Source organism: Clarias gariepinus, chromosome 10 (assembly GCF_024256425.1).
Source record: "Clarias gariepinus isolate MV-2021 ecotype Netherlands chromosome 10, CGAR_prim_01v2, whole genome shotgun sequence".
NCBI classification, from domain to species: domain Eukaryota; kingdom Metazoa; phylum Chordata; class Actinopteri; order Siluriformes; family Clariidae; genus Clarias; species Clarias gariepinus.
In genome coordinates this window covers 33,112,129-33,132,333 of record NC_071109.1, presented here as the reverse complement: position 1 = coordinate 33,132,333, position 20,205 = coordinate 33,112,129, and the positions used below count along the sequence as shown (strand labels likewise).

Here is a 20,205-nt window from a genome sequence, read left to right as displayed (position 1 = left end):
TTTAAAGATTTTGTTACAAATTCTATGCAACTTTTGTAAATAATTTGTGGTACCACACAGGATACTGTGCCAATGTGAGAATAGATTAGAGCACCGCCCTGTAGGATTATAAAGGAACTACGCAGTGGATCATCCGATCAGCACAAGTTTTTTACACCGGATGGCCTTTCTTTAATAAAAAAAATGTAATTTGATTTTGATACATGAGTTGTGATATGTAACTGAAATATGTATGATTATAGTTTCTATAGTAAGCAATAGAGCTAACAACTGCCTCAAATGTAGACCTGAGTAATAAAAAAGTATAAAAAGCATGTTGATTAATGATTGTAATTGTTATGTTGCAGGAGGAATAAAACACTTGGAGAGGAACTCATCGTGACCCGGAGCTACTTCTCACAGTCGCTGATCACCTGAAACAGCCTCGTGATCAGGGTGGGCATCAACATCTGCCCTGATGTTAAATATCACATATCACTCCACATCTAATATCTAATGTGACAACAAATTAACCCAACAAATTAATTCATTTTAAAAGGTTTGACCAAACAAGAATTACCATATATACACACATTTTTTGTTTTTCTTTTCCTGAAGTGTGTAAATTAAAAAAAAGGAAGGCAATTTTTAAAATAAAGTTCACCTTAAAGTTTCTTTTTTTTTTATTAAGAAAAAAAAGGTTTAAGGTGTGTTGGAAAAAAAGATCAACCAGATGAACCTTGAGTAGTTTTTAACTGTTAAGTAGTAAAGTGGATTTATAAAGAATAATAATATATTTAAAATACTCATGAGAATAAATATATATACAGACACATGCACACCTTATAAATACTCAATTTTGCTTTTTATTTCATCAGTTAAAGATAAATCACAATCTGTTTGTTCTGTGTTTATTTTATAATTTTTCATTTGCAGCGTAAACAATCGTTATTTTCAAAAGTGCATAATTGGACATGATTTTGTTTTATTGGCACAAACATGGTCGCATCCTGCGCTTGTCCTGTTCACCCCTGCAGGAAAATATAGTAAATTAAACAGGAGAAGAAGAATCCCACTTCTCCGGACACAAACACACACACACGAACACACATCCTGCGGTGAAGTTGGCGATGGCTTTGCGCTCCCCTTGGCTTCTCGTTAATGTGCTTCGGTGCCTCAGTGGCTGTGTTTTGGCATCGGATCCGAACCCAAAAAGCGGAAACATTATAACATAAAGGCATCGGTTAATAACTCGCTCTAATAACGACGGCAAAAAGGCAACTAGTGCAACCTGACTGTCAGTCGCTCCTGGAAGACGAAGAAAGGAGAAAAAAATATGTATAATAATAACATTAATAATAATAATCTATATTGCACCTTAGGTTCTTTAACATGGCGATAGATCCGGAGATTAAAGACCAGTTTAACATCATCTGCATAGAAGAAAAAGTATGAATAATTTCTATAAAAAAAAGTTATACATTCAGTGAAATGGTTCAGGATTTACTCCACTCTGCAAACACACAACATTAATATTAGGCAGTTTAGAGGACGGAAGTAGACGTTCGTCTTTAAATCCACTCCAGACTGGGTTCGATCAGGCCCGGTTCTGCTGCTTCGTTTTGGTCCGTGTAAACGTCCTCAGTTACGCTTGAATGGAGCCAAGTTGTTCTTTAATGTCATTTTACTTTTTCAATATTTACTTTTTTGTAAAATGTCATTATCACTTAATTTTATTCTCTTCTTTCAGTTTCGTGTTACTTTAGTATCACTATTTTTTTTATTTCTGCTTTTATTCAAATTGCTCATTATTGTCATGTTGAATCCTGCCTTTTTTATTTTTTTTTACAGATTATTTTTACCTATCATATCTTACAATATTCATTAGTTTTTTGTTTTGTTTTGTTCACATTTTATTTGTAAATTTACCTTTTTTTTTGTTCTAGATAAAAACAGTCATTTCTCCTCCATTTAATTTGTTTATGCCTTTTTTGTTCCTGTTTTATTTTCGTTCTCTCTTGTGCTGCTTTTCTTACCCGCTATAATGACCAGCTCTCCAGTTACAGAGTTTACTTTAAAGATTAACGTTTCTATTATTTTTTTCTACTTCAGTCCTCCAGACACAGCGCCCTCACTGACAGCGATACTCAGAATATTCAGGACATGACACTTCCGAATCGAAAAAAATAAAAAAGGAATACATTTCTTATTGGAGTGTAAACGGAAGAGTTCAGAGCCCTGAGTCGGAGTACATGCCGTTGATGAGATAGTCCATCTGCGTGTAGCCCCTCCTCTTATAGCTCTCGTAGGCGTGTCTGAGAAATAGGATGACTGTGACGATGAAGAACAGCAGGCCGAAGATCAGCACGGCGATGAGGGAGCTGGTGTTCACCAGGTGACTCGTCAACTCTCCTCCGGCTGTTTCCACTATGGCTTTGTCCTGATTGGAGGTAACATCTGGGACTCTGGGGGGCACTGTGGAAGGATTCTGCCCTGGTGAAGGGGTGGAAGGATTGACGGAGGGTAGAACTGGTGGAGCGAGGGATGGAGAAGGTGCCGGTGGTGGGGTAGATGTGGGTTGTTTTTGGGTGGTGAACGGAGGTGAGGTGACTCTCTCGGTGGTGGTGGTTGTTGTGGTGGTGCTAGTGGTTGTCGAGGTAACTGTCGTCGAGGTAAGGGGGGAGTTGGTCGCTGGTGTGGAGTTAATAGGAACTGCAGGTTTGACTGGAGAGTTGTTGGTCGTGGTGGTGGTGGTTGTGGTGGTGGTTGTGGTGGTGGTTGCAGTTGTGGTGGTGGTTGCAGTTGTGGTGGTGGTTGCAGTTGTGGTTGCAGTTGTGGTTGCAGTTGTGGTTGCAGTTGTGGTTGTGGCTGATGAGCTGGTAGCTGTCGTCGTTGTTTCATGATCAGTTTTGTTCATTTGCGCTCCATCGTGACTCTCGTAAATAGATGATATGTTCTCTGCCTCCACAGATGCCACAGGAAATGGTTGTGAGGCTGATGCAGGGGTAAAAGGAGTGTGGTCTGAGGGTTGCCCCTGTTGTCCATTCTGTAAGGAATTGTTCAGGGTTTGCCCCTGGTGTGCATTTGGCTGGGTACTGATTTGGGTGGAATTCCTTAAAGATTGCCCCAGATCTCCACCCCTGGAGGAGCTGTTCTGCCCCAGGTCTACATTAGGAGACGTTCTGCTGGTGTTGCTGCTCAAGCCAGAGTCAGAAGCGTTACCGGCTGAACCCTGATCTCCATTAGGACCAGGAGGAGATAAAGGGGCAGTGGAGGCAGATGTAGAGGCAGAAGGGGCAGTTGGTGGAGGGGTTCGGGGAGGATCAGACCCTTTTCTCTGACTCCGTCTTTCCTTTTGCGCTCTCCTTCCTGAGAGTAAAGTACAAAACGATCAGAACCGTCAGTGACGCACACGAGCACAATAAAGTCTAAAACTCTAAACTTACAAACCAGTGTACTGAGGTCGGGATTCTGATCCACCAGGAGGAGTTAATTATTGAGCTAAAGTCAGGTCCATAAGTATGTGAACAGCGAGACAGTGTTTGTGGTTTGTGCGTCTTTGTTCTCCATTACAGTGTCGACATTCAGCTTTAACTCAAGATCTTTATACATTTTTACATTTATATGCAGAATTTCTGTAAAGCTGCTTTGCAACAATGTCTGTTTATAAATAAATAAAAATAAAACTGAAATAATGTCCCTAAATATGACGTGCACTTCGGATCACAAACCTTCTTCTCCATGTTCTTCTCTTCCAGTCACACTGGTTCAGACTCATCTTCTGTTAGAACTGAAGTTTCCTATCCAACTCTAATCTGTTCTTCCTCTTCCTGAGAGCTCCCAGCGGTCTGCATGTTGAGTTAAACCCCGTGTTTACACTCACGAAGGCGTCTCTTGATTGTAACTTGGATAACGATACTCAGACGTCCCCCAGAGTGTTCCTGACTTGTCTCGATGTTGCCGAGCTCGCCCGTGCATTCCTTCTTTTTAAGAAAGTACAGGATTATTGATTTGGGATAAAAGTTTCTAAAACTTTTGCTCTTGCTTTTGTTTCCTCCTTTCATGTCCACTTACAGACGCTGATCACCAGTCAGCTGTCCAATTACTTTTGAGCCTGTGGATATGGAGGGACTTCGTGAGAGTCCGTGTTATTTTAAACCCAGTGTGGTGGAGGACAACAGAGGCACACAGTCTCACTGTCCCATTACTTATGGACCTGAGTGTACAACAGCATGCCCTGATGAAGTGCTCGACTCTTTACAGGGTGTTACACCAGATACTGATGCAACAGCTCTGATGAAAGTCTTAAGTTGCCCAAATAAATCGCAGCTCCAGCAGGAACCTGGAGGAACTCGAGGTTGTGGAATTCTCTCGGTGTGTATTTTGGTACGGTCACCATGGCAACAGTAACGGATATTGTACTAGCATCGTTAATGAAATTACTGATTAGTAGTTTTTTGCCCCGCCCCTAAGTATGAGTATGTGCTATTACGCTTCATGATGCAGTGACAGCGGGTCGGCCAGCGGTACGTACCCAGCTCTGCGATGAGGTCATCACACAACGTGTCGTTACTGCAGGTCAGGAAAATGCAGGTGGAGTCGCTGTGAGAGAAATACACTCGTGTACACGATTTATCAGGAGGACCTGCGGGAGGAAAACACACGGCTCAGTACCGCATTAACACACACAGAACACACACACGCCTTAGGAGGCTTAGGAGATGCATTTGGACGTCTCCTCCTCCGTCTCTCCACCTGCCTGTCTGCTTGACTCTCTCTATACAAGCATCTCTGTCTCTCTTTACTTGCTTGTCTGTCTGCCTGTACGCCCCGTCTGTCTGCCTGTACGCCCCGTCTGTCTGCCTGTACGCCCCGTCTGTCTGCCTGTACGCCCCGTCTGTCTGCCTGTACGCCCCGTCTGTCTGCCTGTACGCCCCGTCTGTCTGTCTGCCTGTACGTCTGTATACCCATTTGTAGAACAATCTGTAATGGGTTTCAGAACAGTACCCAACCAAATGCACACCTGAGGCAAACCCTGAACAATTCCTTACAGAATGGACAAAGACAACAATCAGACCACACCCTCTTTTACCCCTGCACCAGCCTCACCACCCGTTCCTGTAGCATCTGTCTGTCTGGTTACCCGCCCACCCGCCTACATGTCCATCCCTATACCCGTCCGTCTGTCCCTATACCGTCTGTCCATCTGTCCGTCCGGTTGTCTCTTCAAATGTCTTGGACTCCCTTTACCTCCCTGGCTGTCTCTGTACAAGTCTCTAACCCACCTCACACCTGTCTGTCTTTCAGACTGTCTAAGACTCACACATTCTATATTATTTTAATATTGTGTGGTTTTGTGTTTGTGTGTTTGTGTGTGTGTGTGTGTGTGTGTGCACGCTGGAGTACGTATGATGCGTGTGTGTGTATTTATAGCACAGATTCCAAACATTTTAGACTTCCAGATGGACAGAGCTCTGAGTGAGTGTGTGTGCGTTCACGGACGTGTGTGAGAACACTTTCTCCAAATCCCTGTGGTTTTCTAAAGGTCAAGTGTGCTGCTCTCTCACACACACACTTACACACAGAATTCTGGGACGATGTGTGTGGCCCAAATTATATAAAATAAACAAACACGCTGCTGGTAATGTTAATTAGAAAAAGAGCTTCTCCTAACAAAGCCTAGAAGCAGCTGACCCAAACACACACACACACACACACACACACGGCCCTTTCATCTTAAATCCAAACCACATGTCTGTTCTCAAAGTTTAAAAAAAAAACTAAACATGTGTCTTTACTGGAGTTTCTCTGAACATCTGATACTCTACAGACGTGTTTCATCTCTGTGTCTCTCTCTCTCTCTCACTCACACACACACACACACACACACTACAACTAAACAAATAAATAAATCAAACAGACTAGAGACGACACGCAACACATTTCAACACGACTGACGCTGAAACGGGAACACAGCGCGGTTTATAAAGACGTCACGTGACATCAAAGCGAGCCGAGCGTGTAAAATCTTACAGATGTGAGGCGCTGGTGCGCAGAGACCCGCGCTGACACCACAAGCCCCGCCTCCCCGCTGTACCGCTTACACAACGCGTGGAGGGAAGTGCAAGAACCGGGGCAGAAAGAATTATAGGCTTTTATAAACTTTTTTTTTTTATAGAATTAGAAAAAAAAATTGGTTATAAAGTTTAAAGACTTTTTAATATATAAAAAAATGTGTATTTAAAAAACAAAGAATTAAAACTGAGGGAACAGATCCATACGGTGTCACACACACACACACACACACTCTCTACACAGTTGTAATAAACTTACAATGGGACAAACTGCAGCGTCCAGGGTCGTTTGTCTTGACGACACTCGCAATGCTGCTGATGTCACACACACACACGCACACACTCCACAGGAGCACCAGGACGACATGCTGGATCTTCATAATGACGAGGACTTGGTTAGTCAAAGGAAGTCACCATCACACGCCCTGAACAAATAAACACACACACACACACACACACACTTTTTTTTTACTGCGTGTCTGTATGTGGAAACTTTACATTGTCTCATACATAGTTAACACTCTGAGCAACAGCACCATCTCGTGGTGGAAAGCGGAAAAGACAAAACATTCGTTTCATCTTTGTTTCAGGAGCTTTTCAGTGAATTGGTGATGAATCTTTTTTACCTAGTGTTAGCTATACAGGTGTGTGTAATGTTAAATAGGCCTTCTAAAAAAAAATCATTTATTAAGATGGGAGAAAAATAACTAGTTATGTACCGAGCACAGAAGTGGCGCGACAGGAACAAATTTTTATAGCGTTACATCATGTTTGAGCGAATTAATCAGAAACGCACTTACACACACTCACACCAGTCTTAAAATAAAACTAAGAGTGGATAGTTTAAACGCTGCCCTTGCTTTTTTATGTGAGAAAAACAAAAATTATTAGGAACACGCTACGTTTAATTACTCAACAAACTTTTTTTTTTTTACGTTTAAATTCGGGTGAAAAATGTAATATCGAATCTGGATATTCATAAAACCGTGATACTTATGGAATCACAGTTTTAACTGAATCGGCACCAAGGTATCACGATGATATCGTATCGGGAGACGACTGGTGAGTCCTGGCGCTAGGAGTGCATTTAGATTCTGTTTCACATCTCTCAGACAGGATGCTGAAGGGGCGGGCCGGGCCGGGGCGGGGCTTCCAGTAGTGTAAATAATTTTTTATTCTGTTCGTCTGTGGAATAAAACACACTTTGTGTGTGAGGGCAGATTTTTCGTAGTAACTCTAATATGTTAAAATAAAGTACATTAATAAAATGAGTCAGCTTCTGGGCCTTAACAACGTTACCATGGATACGGACTGCTTATGGAATATTCATAAAGTGGGCGTGGCACACTCAATTTATTTACTGTGTTTGTTACTTACTAAGTAAATAAAGAGCAGCTCTAACTATATTTATTATGCACATGTTAATTAGATGAATTCAATAAATGGTGTGCAGGCAAACAAAATAAACATTTTAAATATATGAAAGTGTACATTTTACATTAAAAAGAAGTTTAACTAAATTACATTTTAGATTTATTCTCTATTTTATTTTCATTTCCTGTTTGTCCTATTGTTTGGCACAACCTTTACAACCCTGTAGAGTGGACATATACTGTATATTACATTTATTATTACAGTTAGTTATTACATAATGATCTGGGGGAAACACTTATTTACAAGTTTCAATACATTAAACTAATAAACAAAAAGACTTTAAACAGAAAGAGGGTCAGTAAATGAAGAAAATGTTTTATTAAATATTACAAAAAATAAATAAGTAACTAAGTAAATAATCTTTTTAAGGATAAACGTGCAGATCTCACCAGAGTGAAAACTCTCTCAGTGGCTTCATGCAAATCTCACAGCTTCACCTGCACTGCGACTGCTAATGCTAATGCTAATGCTGGACTTAAACTGCTATTTTCTGGCTATAAAACACTAAACAGTCGAGTTTATGAGATGTCCTGAGATCTTCCTCCTCCCCGGGATTAACACCATGCTCAGTATGAAGTCCTGTTTCTTCCTGAGTTTAACCAAAACCAAACTAATCTAAGATAACCGTTAGCTGAACTAAACAAACTAGCCACGACGGGAAGCGTTACAGCGGCTGACCCGGGAGTCGGTTCCCCACTGAGTCGGTTCATCACTGAGTCGGTTCTTTAAATTGAAACGATATAAAATGAAGATTCGACTCCGAATATGTACAGGAATACAAAGTGACAGAATTAAAAACTTGTTGGAATTCTACATGTTCTGTATGAGCCAATGAATAAATAAATAAATGAATTGATTTCACACCACAAACAGTTTAACAGTCAGAGACTTTCATTTAAATACTTGCCTCACTGAATCAATTCCGCGTGAAACGACTCTGAATCGGATCCTGCGGGTTCCGTATACAGAGCTGAGCTCCCGGACACGAGCCGGAAACTGCGGGTTATTGTCAAAATAAAAGTCCGTTCCTCTGACGCGTTTAAATGCGCAGTGGATTGTGGGTAGTGATTGAAAATTTAAATCATTTAAGTGACTCGGTTCTTTGAATCTCGTTCATCAAAATTAACGAATCTTGTTTTTGAGTCGTTCTTTTGATAAGAAATAAAATAAAATGTTTAAAAAATAAAACGTCTACATACACAAATCTCGGCTATAGTTAGTAGCCAGTAATGAAAATATTACAATGCAGTTAAGGACATATTATAATAAACAGAATGAGCAGCTCACCTCTTATATCTTCCAATCTGAGTCGTTCGTTCTTTTGAATCTATTCCACCGCATAGCGTCTATGGGAGTCACGTGATAAAGGAACAAACGACTCGGGACTTGAAGACTCATCGAGAACTGTTCAATTTTGTGGTCAATGGCAGTGGTTAGCACTGTCGCTTTGCACCTCCAGGGTCCGGGTTCGATTCCCGGCCAGGCTCGATTCCCGTCTCTGTGTGCGTGGAGTTTGCATGTTCTCCCTGTGCTTGGCGAGTTTCCTCAGGGTACTCCGGTTTCCTCCCACAGTCCAAAGATATACAGGTTAGGCTAATTGGCGTTCCCAAATTACCCATAGTGTGTGTATGAGAGTGTGAGTGTGTGTACTGTATGTGTGTGTGCCCTGCGATGGATTGGCACTTTGGCGCCAATCGGATCGTTCATGAACGACCCTCACTAATTGTGGGAGATCCTCCATGTTGTTCCAGCAGGCAGTGTGTTCAGCCTGTCACATAAACACAATATAACAATATACTTGTGTTAGAAATACAAAATCGCTTTGTATTCCTGAGTGGTACACACAATGTAACGATAACAAGTGTAATGTATGTTTTGTGTCTCTACCCATATAGAGCAGGAAAGTGAATACACAGAGGGCCCCAAAAATACACACACACTTCAGCAGTTGTTATTGATGGCTTTATTAAAACTTAAATAAAATGATGGCAGCAGTGTGTAACGTAATGTTTTCTGTAGTCACACCGTCATTGCTGCCATTGTGACCGTCAGAAATATATTTTTCATGTTGAAGTGTGTATACATTTTTGGGCTTCTCTATAGTATATGTTCACTATTAAAGCATTTTTTTTTAATAATAAATAAATAGCATTTTATAATGTATACGTTATTATTACACTTTTATTACAGTATATTTTTATTACTTTTAATATTTTTATTATTTTATTACTTTTATTATTTTTAATATTTTATTACACTACATTATTATTACACTTTTATTACAGTATATTTTTATTACTTTTAATATTTTTATTATTTTATTACAGTACATTATTATTACACTTTTATTACAGTATATTTTACTTTGTACAATATATTTTTCTAGTTAATTTTATTTCTAACGTACAGTATTTCTTTTATTCATATTTATTTCTTATGTATAAGTTTTTTTTTTTTTTTAGGTCACTGGCGGCCGTATAAGCATTTCACTGGATATCGTACTGTGTATGACTGTGTATGTGACAAATAAAATTTGAATTTGATTTGAATTTGACATGTTTTGCTAGTTCTTATTCTGAAGGCTTAACGTAACAATCAGACAATTCTCTGGAAGCAGAGTGATTTCTATTTAATCATCCAGGAAAAGCATTTCTTTAAACTTATTTTTTTGCAATTAAATCTTAATAATGAAATGCAAAATATCCATATTGTTATTTGAAACATAGACAAATGGTACAAAGTGCATAAAGCACTTATTAAAACTAAACAATCTGTTACTATAGGAACGATAACATATCAGAGCAAGCATGAACCTGCACCGCTGGCTGTTAGAGAGAATTAAACAGCGTGACTAAGTATTAAACTTTATTATTTTACTCCAGAGGTGATATGATGATGACTATTATTTGTCACGTGGACCTTACAGCACAGTGAAATCATTTCTTTACACCATGGATAAGATAAGATAGGGTAAAGCTTTATTAATCCAAGGACTGCTCCAAAAAGATCAAAGAAGAGTTCTGTTATCAATGAAAGACCTGAGTCTCCTGGGAACATACAGTCGGCTCTGCCCTTTCTTATACAGCACCCCAGTATTTTTGGACCAGTTTAGTTTATTGTCTGTGTGTATATCTAAAAACTTATAGCTTTCCACAATCTCCATTTTAGTCCCCATGATGCTAATCAAATGAGAGAGTTTTCCATTTAATAAAATCCAAACCCATTTCTTTTGTCTTTGAAATATTAAGTTGCAGGTGGTTCTGCTGCAATAAATACTTGCACATTTTACTTATGAGATTTAAATATTTTATTTTTAAAAAATAATTTTATGTAGTTAGTGTAATAGATGACACTTAAAATAATATTTAAAATGGATATGAATAGACTTTGTTTAAAATTGCGTTTCATACTAATGTCACATATAATAAATGGTATTTTCTTTTAATTAATAAAATGTCCTATAATTGTATAAGAATGAGAACCTTTATTTTGACGTGGGCGCTGGTGCGTGAACCGGAAGTGCTTTGCATGTTATTGATGTTCTTGTTTTCATGACGGAGAGGCGAATTTAATTCCATTCAGTGCCACCAAACACCGACAAATCAGGATGATTAAAGCGATTCTGATTTTTAACAACCATGGCAAACCGAGGCTCATCAGATTCTATCAGTATTTTGTGAGTTTGTTTCAGCCGTTAAAAGATCAGAGTTAATAGCGCGTGCGTCTCATCAGCTGATTCAATTTCCGGCTCATTTGTCTGGAAATAAAACTCTTATAGTGTGTGTGTGTGTGTGTGTGTGTGTGTGTGTGTGTGTGTGTGTGTTACAGTGTGAGTTATAGTGTGTGTGTGTGCGTGTGTGTGAGTGTGTGTGTGTGTGTGTGTGTGTGTGTGTGTGTGTGTGTTATGGTGTGTGTGTGTGTGTGTGTGTGTTATGGTGTGTGTGTGTGTGTTGTGTGTGTTATGGTGTGTGTGTTATGGTGTGTGTGTTATGGTGTGTTTCTGTGTGTGTGTGTGTTATGGTGTGATGTGTGTGTGTTACAGTGTGTGTGTGTGTTACAGTGTGTGTGTGTGTCTTACACAGTGTGTTACACAGTGTGTGTGTTACAGTGTGTGTGTTACAGTGTGTGTTGTGTGTTATGGTGTGTATGTGTGTGTTACAGTGTGTGTATGTGGTATAGTGTGTGTGTGTGTTATGGTGTGCGTTACAGTGTGTGTTTGTGTGTTACTATGTGTTTCTGTGTGTGCTATATTCTGAAACATAACAGTTTAACACGCATGCACACACACACACACATACATACATATATATATATATAAACAGTATATAAGCATGCATATATTCATACATATGTGTGTGTGTGTGTGTGTGTGTGTGTTTAGGCAGAGGACATGCAGCAGCAGATCATCAGAGAGACGTTTCACTTGGTGTCTAAGAGAGACGATAACGTCTGCAATTTCCTGGAAGGTGGCAGGTAGAGAAATAAATAAAGTATAATAATCAGTTAAAACACACACACAGGAGACACACACACACACACACACACACACACACACAGGAGACACAGTTATATCTGTATTTCTTATAGAGCAGTTTTGTGAAAATCAGATGGAGTCTGATGGACCTGACTGGAACAGAGATGTAATTCTCACCTGTGTGTGTGTGTGTGTGTGTGTGTGTGTGTGTGTGTGTGTTATTTCAGTCTGATCGGAGGCTCAGACTATAAGCTGATCTACAGACATTACGCCACGCTCTACTTTGTGTTTTGTGTCGATTCGTCTGAGAGCGAGCTGGGCATCCTGGACCTGATTCAGGTTCGTCTTCACACCGTCACACCGAGCGATGTTCAGTTACGCAGATAAAAAACACCATCATTTATTTAATGTACTGTACTGATCCTGATCAGGAAACTCGGGGGTTGAAGGAGTTTCTTTAATCTGCTCTGAATTTTATTTACCCATTAAAAAACTAAATAAATAATAACGTTAACGTTCTTAATTTAGTTTGACGTTTATTTAAATATTAATGAAACTATAAAAGAAAACCATTATAAAATACATATATAAGTGTTAACATTGTGTGTGTATGTGTTTTACGGTGCAGGTTTTCGTAGAGACACTGGACAAATGCTTCGAGAACGTGTGTGAGCTCGACCTGATCTTCCACATGGACAAAGTGAGTGTGACATCACTTCCTGCTTAACACCCCTCCCACATACACGGTTTGACCCGCAGCATATTAATAATCTATTAATTATTAAAAAAGAGAGTGTGTGTGTGTGTGTGTGTGTGTTACAGTAAATGCATTCTACTTCCTTATAAAAAAAGAATCTTCCAGTAACAATATACATATACACACACATACCAGGGACGTTCAAGTCAAACCAGGATTTGCTGCAGTCGTTCCCGTGAACATTCAATGAGTGGAACGCCTGATCCTTGAAAATCAACAGACGAGACGCATCTGTGTGTGTGAACTGTACACACACTTATTCACCAACACCACTTACACGTTACAGGGACTCGGCATGGAGTTATCTCCACGTCCCTTCTCAATCCTGACATCGCTTCAAGACATTTCCACATGTTTGGGTCATGAAAGGAGTTCCTGGGAGGCCGGGGTTTTAGATGTTTCTGATCACGGCTCCGGCATACTAAGAAAACTTTCTACCTTGATGGTGTCCAAGCACTAGTGAAACACTGGGATAAGTGCATTAGTGTAGCAGGAGATTATATAGAGACATAAAGAGAGTTTTTACTCTCAGGACCGTGTTCTGTAAAGTTCTAAAGTCCTGGTTTGACTTGAACGGACCACATATATACAGTATACTTATGTCAATCAACCATAGCATCGCCCAGAGGCACTCTGGAGCCACACCCGAGGGGCCGGATCCACCCCAGTGACCCACAGGGAACCTAAGAACTAGGATGTCATACCGGTAATGGTTTTAATGATATGGCTGATCCGTGTACAATTAAAGTCTGAAGTTTACAAATAATTAGGACGAAGGCATTAAAGCTAAAAATTTACTCTCCACAGAGTAATGTAAGGAAAGTCATTTTTCCACCAATTATTTACAGATAGATTATTTAACTTATAATGCACTGTAATTTAAATACTCTTTTTGTAAACTCTATTATACAAAGGTTTACAAAAGCACATTTCTGCACAGCCATAGGCCAATATGTACGAATGTTTCTTAGTACACGCACGTCTTTTTTGACAGCTACCTCACCCCATAGGGACGGGCGAAAACTCCAGCAGCTTATTATAATTAAGAAGTGTGTTTAAGGCGTCCAAAAAACTCCTGACCGGACTTACACCCTTTAAAGGCAGTATTACTCAATACTAACGCAGTGTGTGTAAACTTATGAGCTGCTGCCAATGTGATGAAAGAAATAATCCTTCTGAAATTTCACATTCTTAAAATAAATCGGTGATCTTAAGTGATCCGAGACGGGGACGTTTCCTCTGGTTTAAATGTCAGGAAGCGTGAAAAAAAAAATGGGTTTACGTTACATGGATTTGGCTAAGGTGTGTGTAGCCTTTCAACTTTAACTCTATGTAACTGTTACCATACACACACACACACACACACAGTAACATAAAAATCACCCTTGTTTATATATAACATGAACAGTTTACATTTATATTGATTAAGCGTAATTAAACATTTGGCAGATGCCCTTATCCAGATCAACTTACAATTTTATCTCGTTACACATCTGAGCAGTTGACAGTTAGGGGCCTCGATCAAGGGCCCAACAGTGAAAACCTCCCGAACCGTAGTCCAATACCTGAGTTTAATTGATTATTATTATTATTAATATTATTAATATTTGTTAACAGTAATTAGTTGAGTTTTTATTCAGGAGGTGAGCATGTCTCTCTGTGTGTGTGTGTGTGTGTGTGTGTGTGTGTGAGCAGCACTAATGGTTCCAGCAGTAAACATTATTACAGGAGGATATGGGGTAATAACAGGTTATGTAACCCCGGGCTGAGGGTTTATGATGTGATGGGAAGTGCTTTATCAGGTGATGGTGGACGTTCTCACACTCCTAATCTCGACAGTAATACAGGGTTGTTCAAGACTCTTCGAGTGTTTAAGGTTTTCCAGATGTGTCCAAAGTTTTAAATAAGTGTTTATTGGTCAGTTGTACATTGAAATGCTTGTGGTGAGACTCGGGTAATGTGCAGATGTGTGATTAAAAGAGCGTCAGAGGATTTAATAGAGAGGAGAAAGAGGAAGAGATCAACCACAAGTGCTATACAGTGTATCGATATAATAATATAGAGCATATATCAGAATGAGAGTGTGTGTGTGTGTGTGTGTGTGTGTGTGTGTGTGTGTGTGTGTGTTGGGGTGGGGGCTTGATATGGCTAGCAGTAAGTGTAAAGTGCAGGATGTAGTAAACACTAGATGGTCTGAGGAAGTGCATTAAGAGTGATGATCAGACCTCCACTTCCCCGGCGTGTGTGTGTGTGTGTGTAGGACGACTCTGTAGCCCAGCGCACCGTTATAGTGATCGAATCTTCACAACACAACAGCACTCGGTGTCACACAGTAAAATGAATAAATATGAACAGACTTTGAGACGCAGAGACAGGACGCAGTGGCCATAAAGTAAAGGTGAATGAACATGATGAAGGTAATAAAGTGAAAAGCGCTCTTTAAATACTGCGGCGTGTCATAAACAGTGTTAAAAGTGACGGCGCACTGACGGGGTCCGAGTGTGTTCAGGGTCCTAATGGTCGTCAGCCTGCAGTGACTGTGTGTGTGTGTGTGTTTGTACATGTGTGTGTACACAAGAGTGAGTAAGTGTGTGTGTACAAGAGTGAGCGAGTGTGTGTGCACAAGAGAGAGTGTCTGTGTGTGCGCGAGAGTGAGTGTATGTCTGTGTGTGCGCAAGACTGTGTGTATATGTGCACAAGAGTGTGTATGTATGTGTGTGTGTGTACGAGAGTGTGTGTACGAGAGTGTGTGTACGAGAGTGTGTGTACGAGAGTGTGTGTGTGTGTGTGAACGAGAGTGTGTGTGTGTGTGTGAACGAGAGTGTGTGTGTGTGTGTGAACGAGAGTGTGTGTGTGTGTGAACGAGAGTGTGTGTGAACGAGAGTGTGTGTGAACGAGAGTGTGTGTGAACGAGAGTGTGTGTGTACGAGAGTGTGTGTGTACGAGAGTGTGTGTGTACGAGAGTGTGTGTGTACGAGAGTGTGTGTGTACGAGAGTGTGTGTGTATGTATGTGTGTGTGTGTGTGTGTGTGTGTACACAAGAGTGAGTAAGTGTGTGTGTACAAGAGTGAGAGAGTGTGCACAAGAGTGAGTGAGTGAGTGTGTGTGTGTACAAGAGAGAGTGTCTGTGTGTGCGCGAGAGTGAGTGTATATGTGCACACGAGTGTGTACGAGAGTGTGTGTGTGTGTGTACGAGAGTGTGTGTGTGTGTGTACAAGAGTGTGTGTGTGTGTACGAGAGTGTGTGTACGAGAGTGTGTGTACGAGAGTGTGTGTGTGTGTGTATGTATGAGTGTGTGCGTACAAGAGTGAGTGCGCGTGTGTGTAAGTGTGTGCGTGTACGAGAGTGTACGTGTGTGTGTGTATGTGTGTACAGAAGTGTGCGTGAGTGCAGGAGTGTGTGTGTGTGTGTGTGTGTGTGTGTGAACTGCACTATGAAAAAAAAATTAAGGAAGGTTTCTGATGAATCCACTGTAATTAAAACTGCAGATCTTAAACTCCATTTTTATCCTCAAAAACTTCTGCAGTGTGGTTTAATAAGTGTGTGTGTGTGTGTGTGTAGGTGCATTATATCCTGCAGGAGGTGGTGATGGGAGGGATGGTGCTCGAGACCAACATGAATGAAATCGTCGCTCAGGTTGAGCTGCAGAACCGCATGGAAAAATCTGAGGTAAGCACTTTTTTACACACACACACACACACACACACACACACACACACACGTGTAAATTATTTTCTAGAGCAAAACTTAAGTCTGGTAACCTTCGAGATGTGAGATGTTTTTGAAAATGGTGTCAGAGTTTGCGGGTCATGTGACCGCTCCCTGTAGACTGGTGACACCCTGCACGACTTCACACGTGATTCTGTACCAGTGATGGGTCGAGTCTTTAACGTGACTCAGACGAACGAGTATCTCAGAGAGTGATTCGTTCATTTTCTACTGGACACGCATGCGCAAATCATCACAAAACCTCATAGGTTATGTAAAGGAAACAGAATCGAGCGATTCTTTCTCAATGACTCTTCTACCCCGAGTCGTTTGTTCTTTTGTCACGTGACTCCCATAGACGCTATGCAGTGCAATGGATTCGAAAGAACGAACGACTCGGAACAGAAGATATAAGAGGTGAGCTGCTCATTCTGTTTATTATAATATGTCCTTAACTGCATTGTAATATTTTCATTACTTGATCTAGAGGCAAAACGTGTGTATGTAGACGTGTTGGAGTCTTTTTATTAAAAATGCAACATTTTATTTTATTTCTTATTAAAAAAACGAAATGAACTAAATGACTCAAAAAAAGATTTGTTCATTTTGATTAACGAGATACTGACACCAGACTGACACCAGACTGACACCAGACTGACACCAGACTGAGACCAGACAGACACCAGACTGACACCAGACTTCTCCCATCACGAGTCGCTGATGTTTTAGAGGCGAGTCTGGGTGCACAGCCAATCAAAACGGAGGAGGCGGAGTCACATTTGTGAGGAGGCAGGATGATGTGTATCATTCGGTGGCCAAGATTAAAACTCTTGATCTAGTGTGTGGTGTGTCCCAAGCCTTACAGTGGAGATCAGAGTTTTTTTCTTCCTTTTTTTTAAAACTCTTTGATCTTCACTGTAATATGAGGTCCCATGTACGGCTTAAATCAAACTTCACACATAAACATATATGTAACAGTCACACATACATATATACTACTTAAGTGCTTAAACAACTATATATGAAATACACTCACACACACACACACCTATGAGATGCACAAACACACACACATAAACTCTCCGTGCGCACACACCTATGAGATGGAACAACAGGGCCATAAAAATACACTTTCTCACACACATACTAACAGCAGACCCTGGGCAGGAGGAGGACAGAGTGAAGGTACACAGGATCTACAATTACCACACTTTAATTAGCACCGGGTCCAGTGGACCCAAACATCCTGTATGTAATATGAGCCTCCAATAACGAACTAGACTCAATTTTAACTTAAACGCATCTCCTGGTATACTGAACTTCCAGTTTCACACAGTATGAATGCAGATCAATTCCGCTGTCACCCAGATGAGGATGGGTTCCCTGTTGAGTCTGGTTCCTCTCAAGGTTTCTTCCTATTACCATCTCAGGGAGATTTTCCTGCCACTTTTTGTCTTATCATTTTAATTCTTTTAACAATTGTTAAAAGCGCTATACAAATAAAATTGAATTGAATAATATAAATGTGTGTGTGTGTGGGGGGGGGGGGGTTATAGAGGGTGTGGCCATTGAAAATGTGTTTTGATATAGGCTCGTCACAGAAAATGAGCCAAGGCGTCTGAGTTTGAAAAAATAATGAATTGTATCATTGTTGTTGTTTTTTTTTGGATAAAAAAAATTTTAACTGGTCATTATATGGTGTTCGGGTCTGTGCGATCTGTTTTAATTTTTTATCAAAAAATACAAACTTAAATACAAACTTGAAGCAATCATCATCATCATCATCAGACCTGGCTTATTTATATAAAGTAAACAATGATTAAACGATGTTGGTTTCCTAAAAAATGTAAACTTCTATAAGTAATGTTAAAAAATAAATAAAATTAAAAAAGTTCGAAGAATAAAAAATAATAAATAAATAATAAATAAATTTGATATTTTGAAAGTTGTTGTTGTTGATGGTCACGTTGAAGATGATGTTGTTGTTGTTGTTGTTGTCCCTCAGGGTGGACTATCCGCCGCTCCAGCTCGAGCCGTCTCAGCCGTGAAAAACATGAACCTTCCTGAAATCCCACGCAACATCAACATCGGCGACATCAACATCAAAGTTCCGAGTTTGTCTCCGTTCTGAGTCACATGGCTCCTCCTCTTCCTCGTCCTCGCGGTTATCTTCACTCAGTCTGAGTTTATTTTTTTTACCTTCAGGGGCCAAAACTCTCTCCATGAATCACAGAGCATTTTATTTCCTTAATCACTGACAATGTGTTTGTGTGTGCGTGTGTGAAGTACTTGATGGTGAAAAGGAAACCATCAGTAGCTCGTTAGCGTCACTAAGCCATGTTCTTGTTGATTTTAGTAGAAGTGTGTTTTGTGTTCGTGTTATTGAAAATTCGAGTAAACCGATGAACACGTCTGAGTTTAGTCTGTCTAACCCTCGCCAGCTCTCACGCAGCCATCACACACTTTATTTATACTCGGATTATTGTGTTAGACTATTTAAATGTTCCACTACTGATGTTGATGTTTTATGTTGTGTGTCCTGCTTTGTGGTGCTAATAAATTCAGAGCTCTGGCGTCCAGCTGTGGGATTTCTCGTCTTTTTCTACTTTGTTTCTGAATTTTATAAAATCTGTAAAACTTCATAATCAGAAACTGATAAACTCTTAAATAAACCAAATGAATCGTGGATTTCTGTTCAAAAGAAAGGTGCAGCTTTTAAAAGTAAATGTACACAAGCATTTTGTGTTTACACTGTACTGTGCAAAAGTCTTGACCCCTTCATTTATTCATATCAAAGTAAATTAAATAATGGAGATTAAATAAAAATGTGAACAAATGTTTTACTGCGACAGGCTGCAAAGTCACTAAAGATACAGTTTAACAACTGGTTGTTTATGTAACAAGCTCAGCAGCATCCTCATTTTCCCTCTCGTCTGTTCCAACCAATTCAATTTTATTTGTATAGTGCTTTTTGCCATGGTCACAAAGCAGCTTTACACAATCAGAATTATGGAAGCCACTCAGCATTCAGCATCAGCAGTATAACTAATCACTGGCCTGATCATCTGCCATCATCTGCACCTGTTTCTCACTGGGTCAGTTCTTAAGTTAGATGGTATTTTTTAAATGCTTGAATGATTCATAGGTCACTGTGTTGCTCAACAAACAAAAAACGTTCCTCTGAAATTGCTCAGGTACAGGAATTGGACTGAAAGTGATGAGAGACAAAAACTTGGAGAACTTTAAGAAACCTGGAGAACTATACCCTCAAGCTTAAACATAAAACAAAGCCCGGAGCTTTGGAAGCAAAAAATGAGCAAATAAGGGGGTCAAGAGTTTTGCACAGGGCTGTAATTCTTTAAAATTAGTGAAGCTGCTTTAATGTTAAACGTGTCTCATATTTATTCGTTCACATTTGGTGAATTCACGTAACACTGTTACAAAATGTGGACAATAGTAATACTCATCACACTGGTCACACTGGAGCTGATCCCAGTACACTCTGGATGATGTCATTGTGTGTCTCATCAGAAGACACACATTCTTTGCCATATTTTCTTACCAGACTGATATACAGTATATTAACTAATTTGTTTCTTATCTGTTCTTGAACTACTTTAGATTGTGTTGCTTTTTGAGATCTTTTATCCTCTTTTGATCTTTTGAGATCTTTTGCTTCAGTTTGACAGACATTGTCTAGTTATGTAATTTCTTGATTCAACAGGTCTGGCAGTAATCAGTGTGCCAAGTGATATTTAACTCCGTTTATTCATGGTTTA

The 20,205-nt window shown here is 39.9% G+C and overlaps 2 protein-coding genes across 2 annotated transcripts; one reads left to right on the top strand and one right to left on the bottom strand.

Annotated features, from left to right (window-relative positions):
• Positions 1-822: 822 nt before the first annotated feature.
• On the bottom strand, positions 823-8,167 carry wu:fa25f02 (integumentary mucin C.1). The gene is made up of 4 exons (XM_053505216.1): positions 7,877-8,167; positions 6,313-6,478; positions 4,514-4,624; positions 823-3,348 (listed from the first exon to the last, which is right to left on the bottom strand). Exons 2-4 carry the CDS (start codon positions 6,431-6,433, stop codon positions 2,210-2,212), a joined length of 1,371 nt encoding a protein of 456 aa, XP_053361191.1. The 5' UTR covers positions 6,434-6,478; positions 7,877-8,167; the 3' UTR covers positions 823-2,209.
• Positions 8,168-11,006: 2,839 nt separating this feature from the next.
• Positions 11,007-18,999, top strand: ap3s2 (adaptor related protein complex 3 subunit sigma 2). The gene is made up of 6 exons (XM_053506629.1): positions 11,007-11,163; positions 11,869-11,960; positions 12,189-12,300; positions 12,590-12,661; positions 16,280-16,387; positions 18,432-18,999. The coding sequence occupies exons 1-6, from the start codon at positions 11,095-11,097 to the stop codon at positions 18,555-18,557; spliced, it is 579 nt and encodes a 192-aa protein (XP_053362604.1). The 5' UTR covers positions 11,007-11,094; the 3' UTR covers positions 18,558-18,999.
• Positions 19,000-20,205: the final 1,206 nt, after the last annotated feature.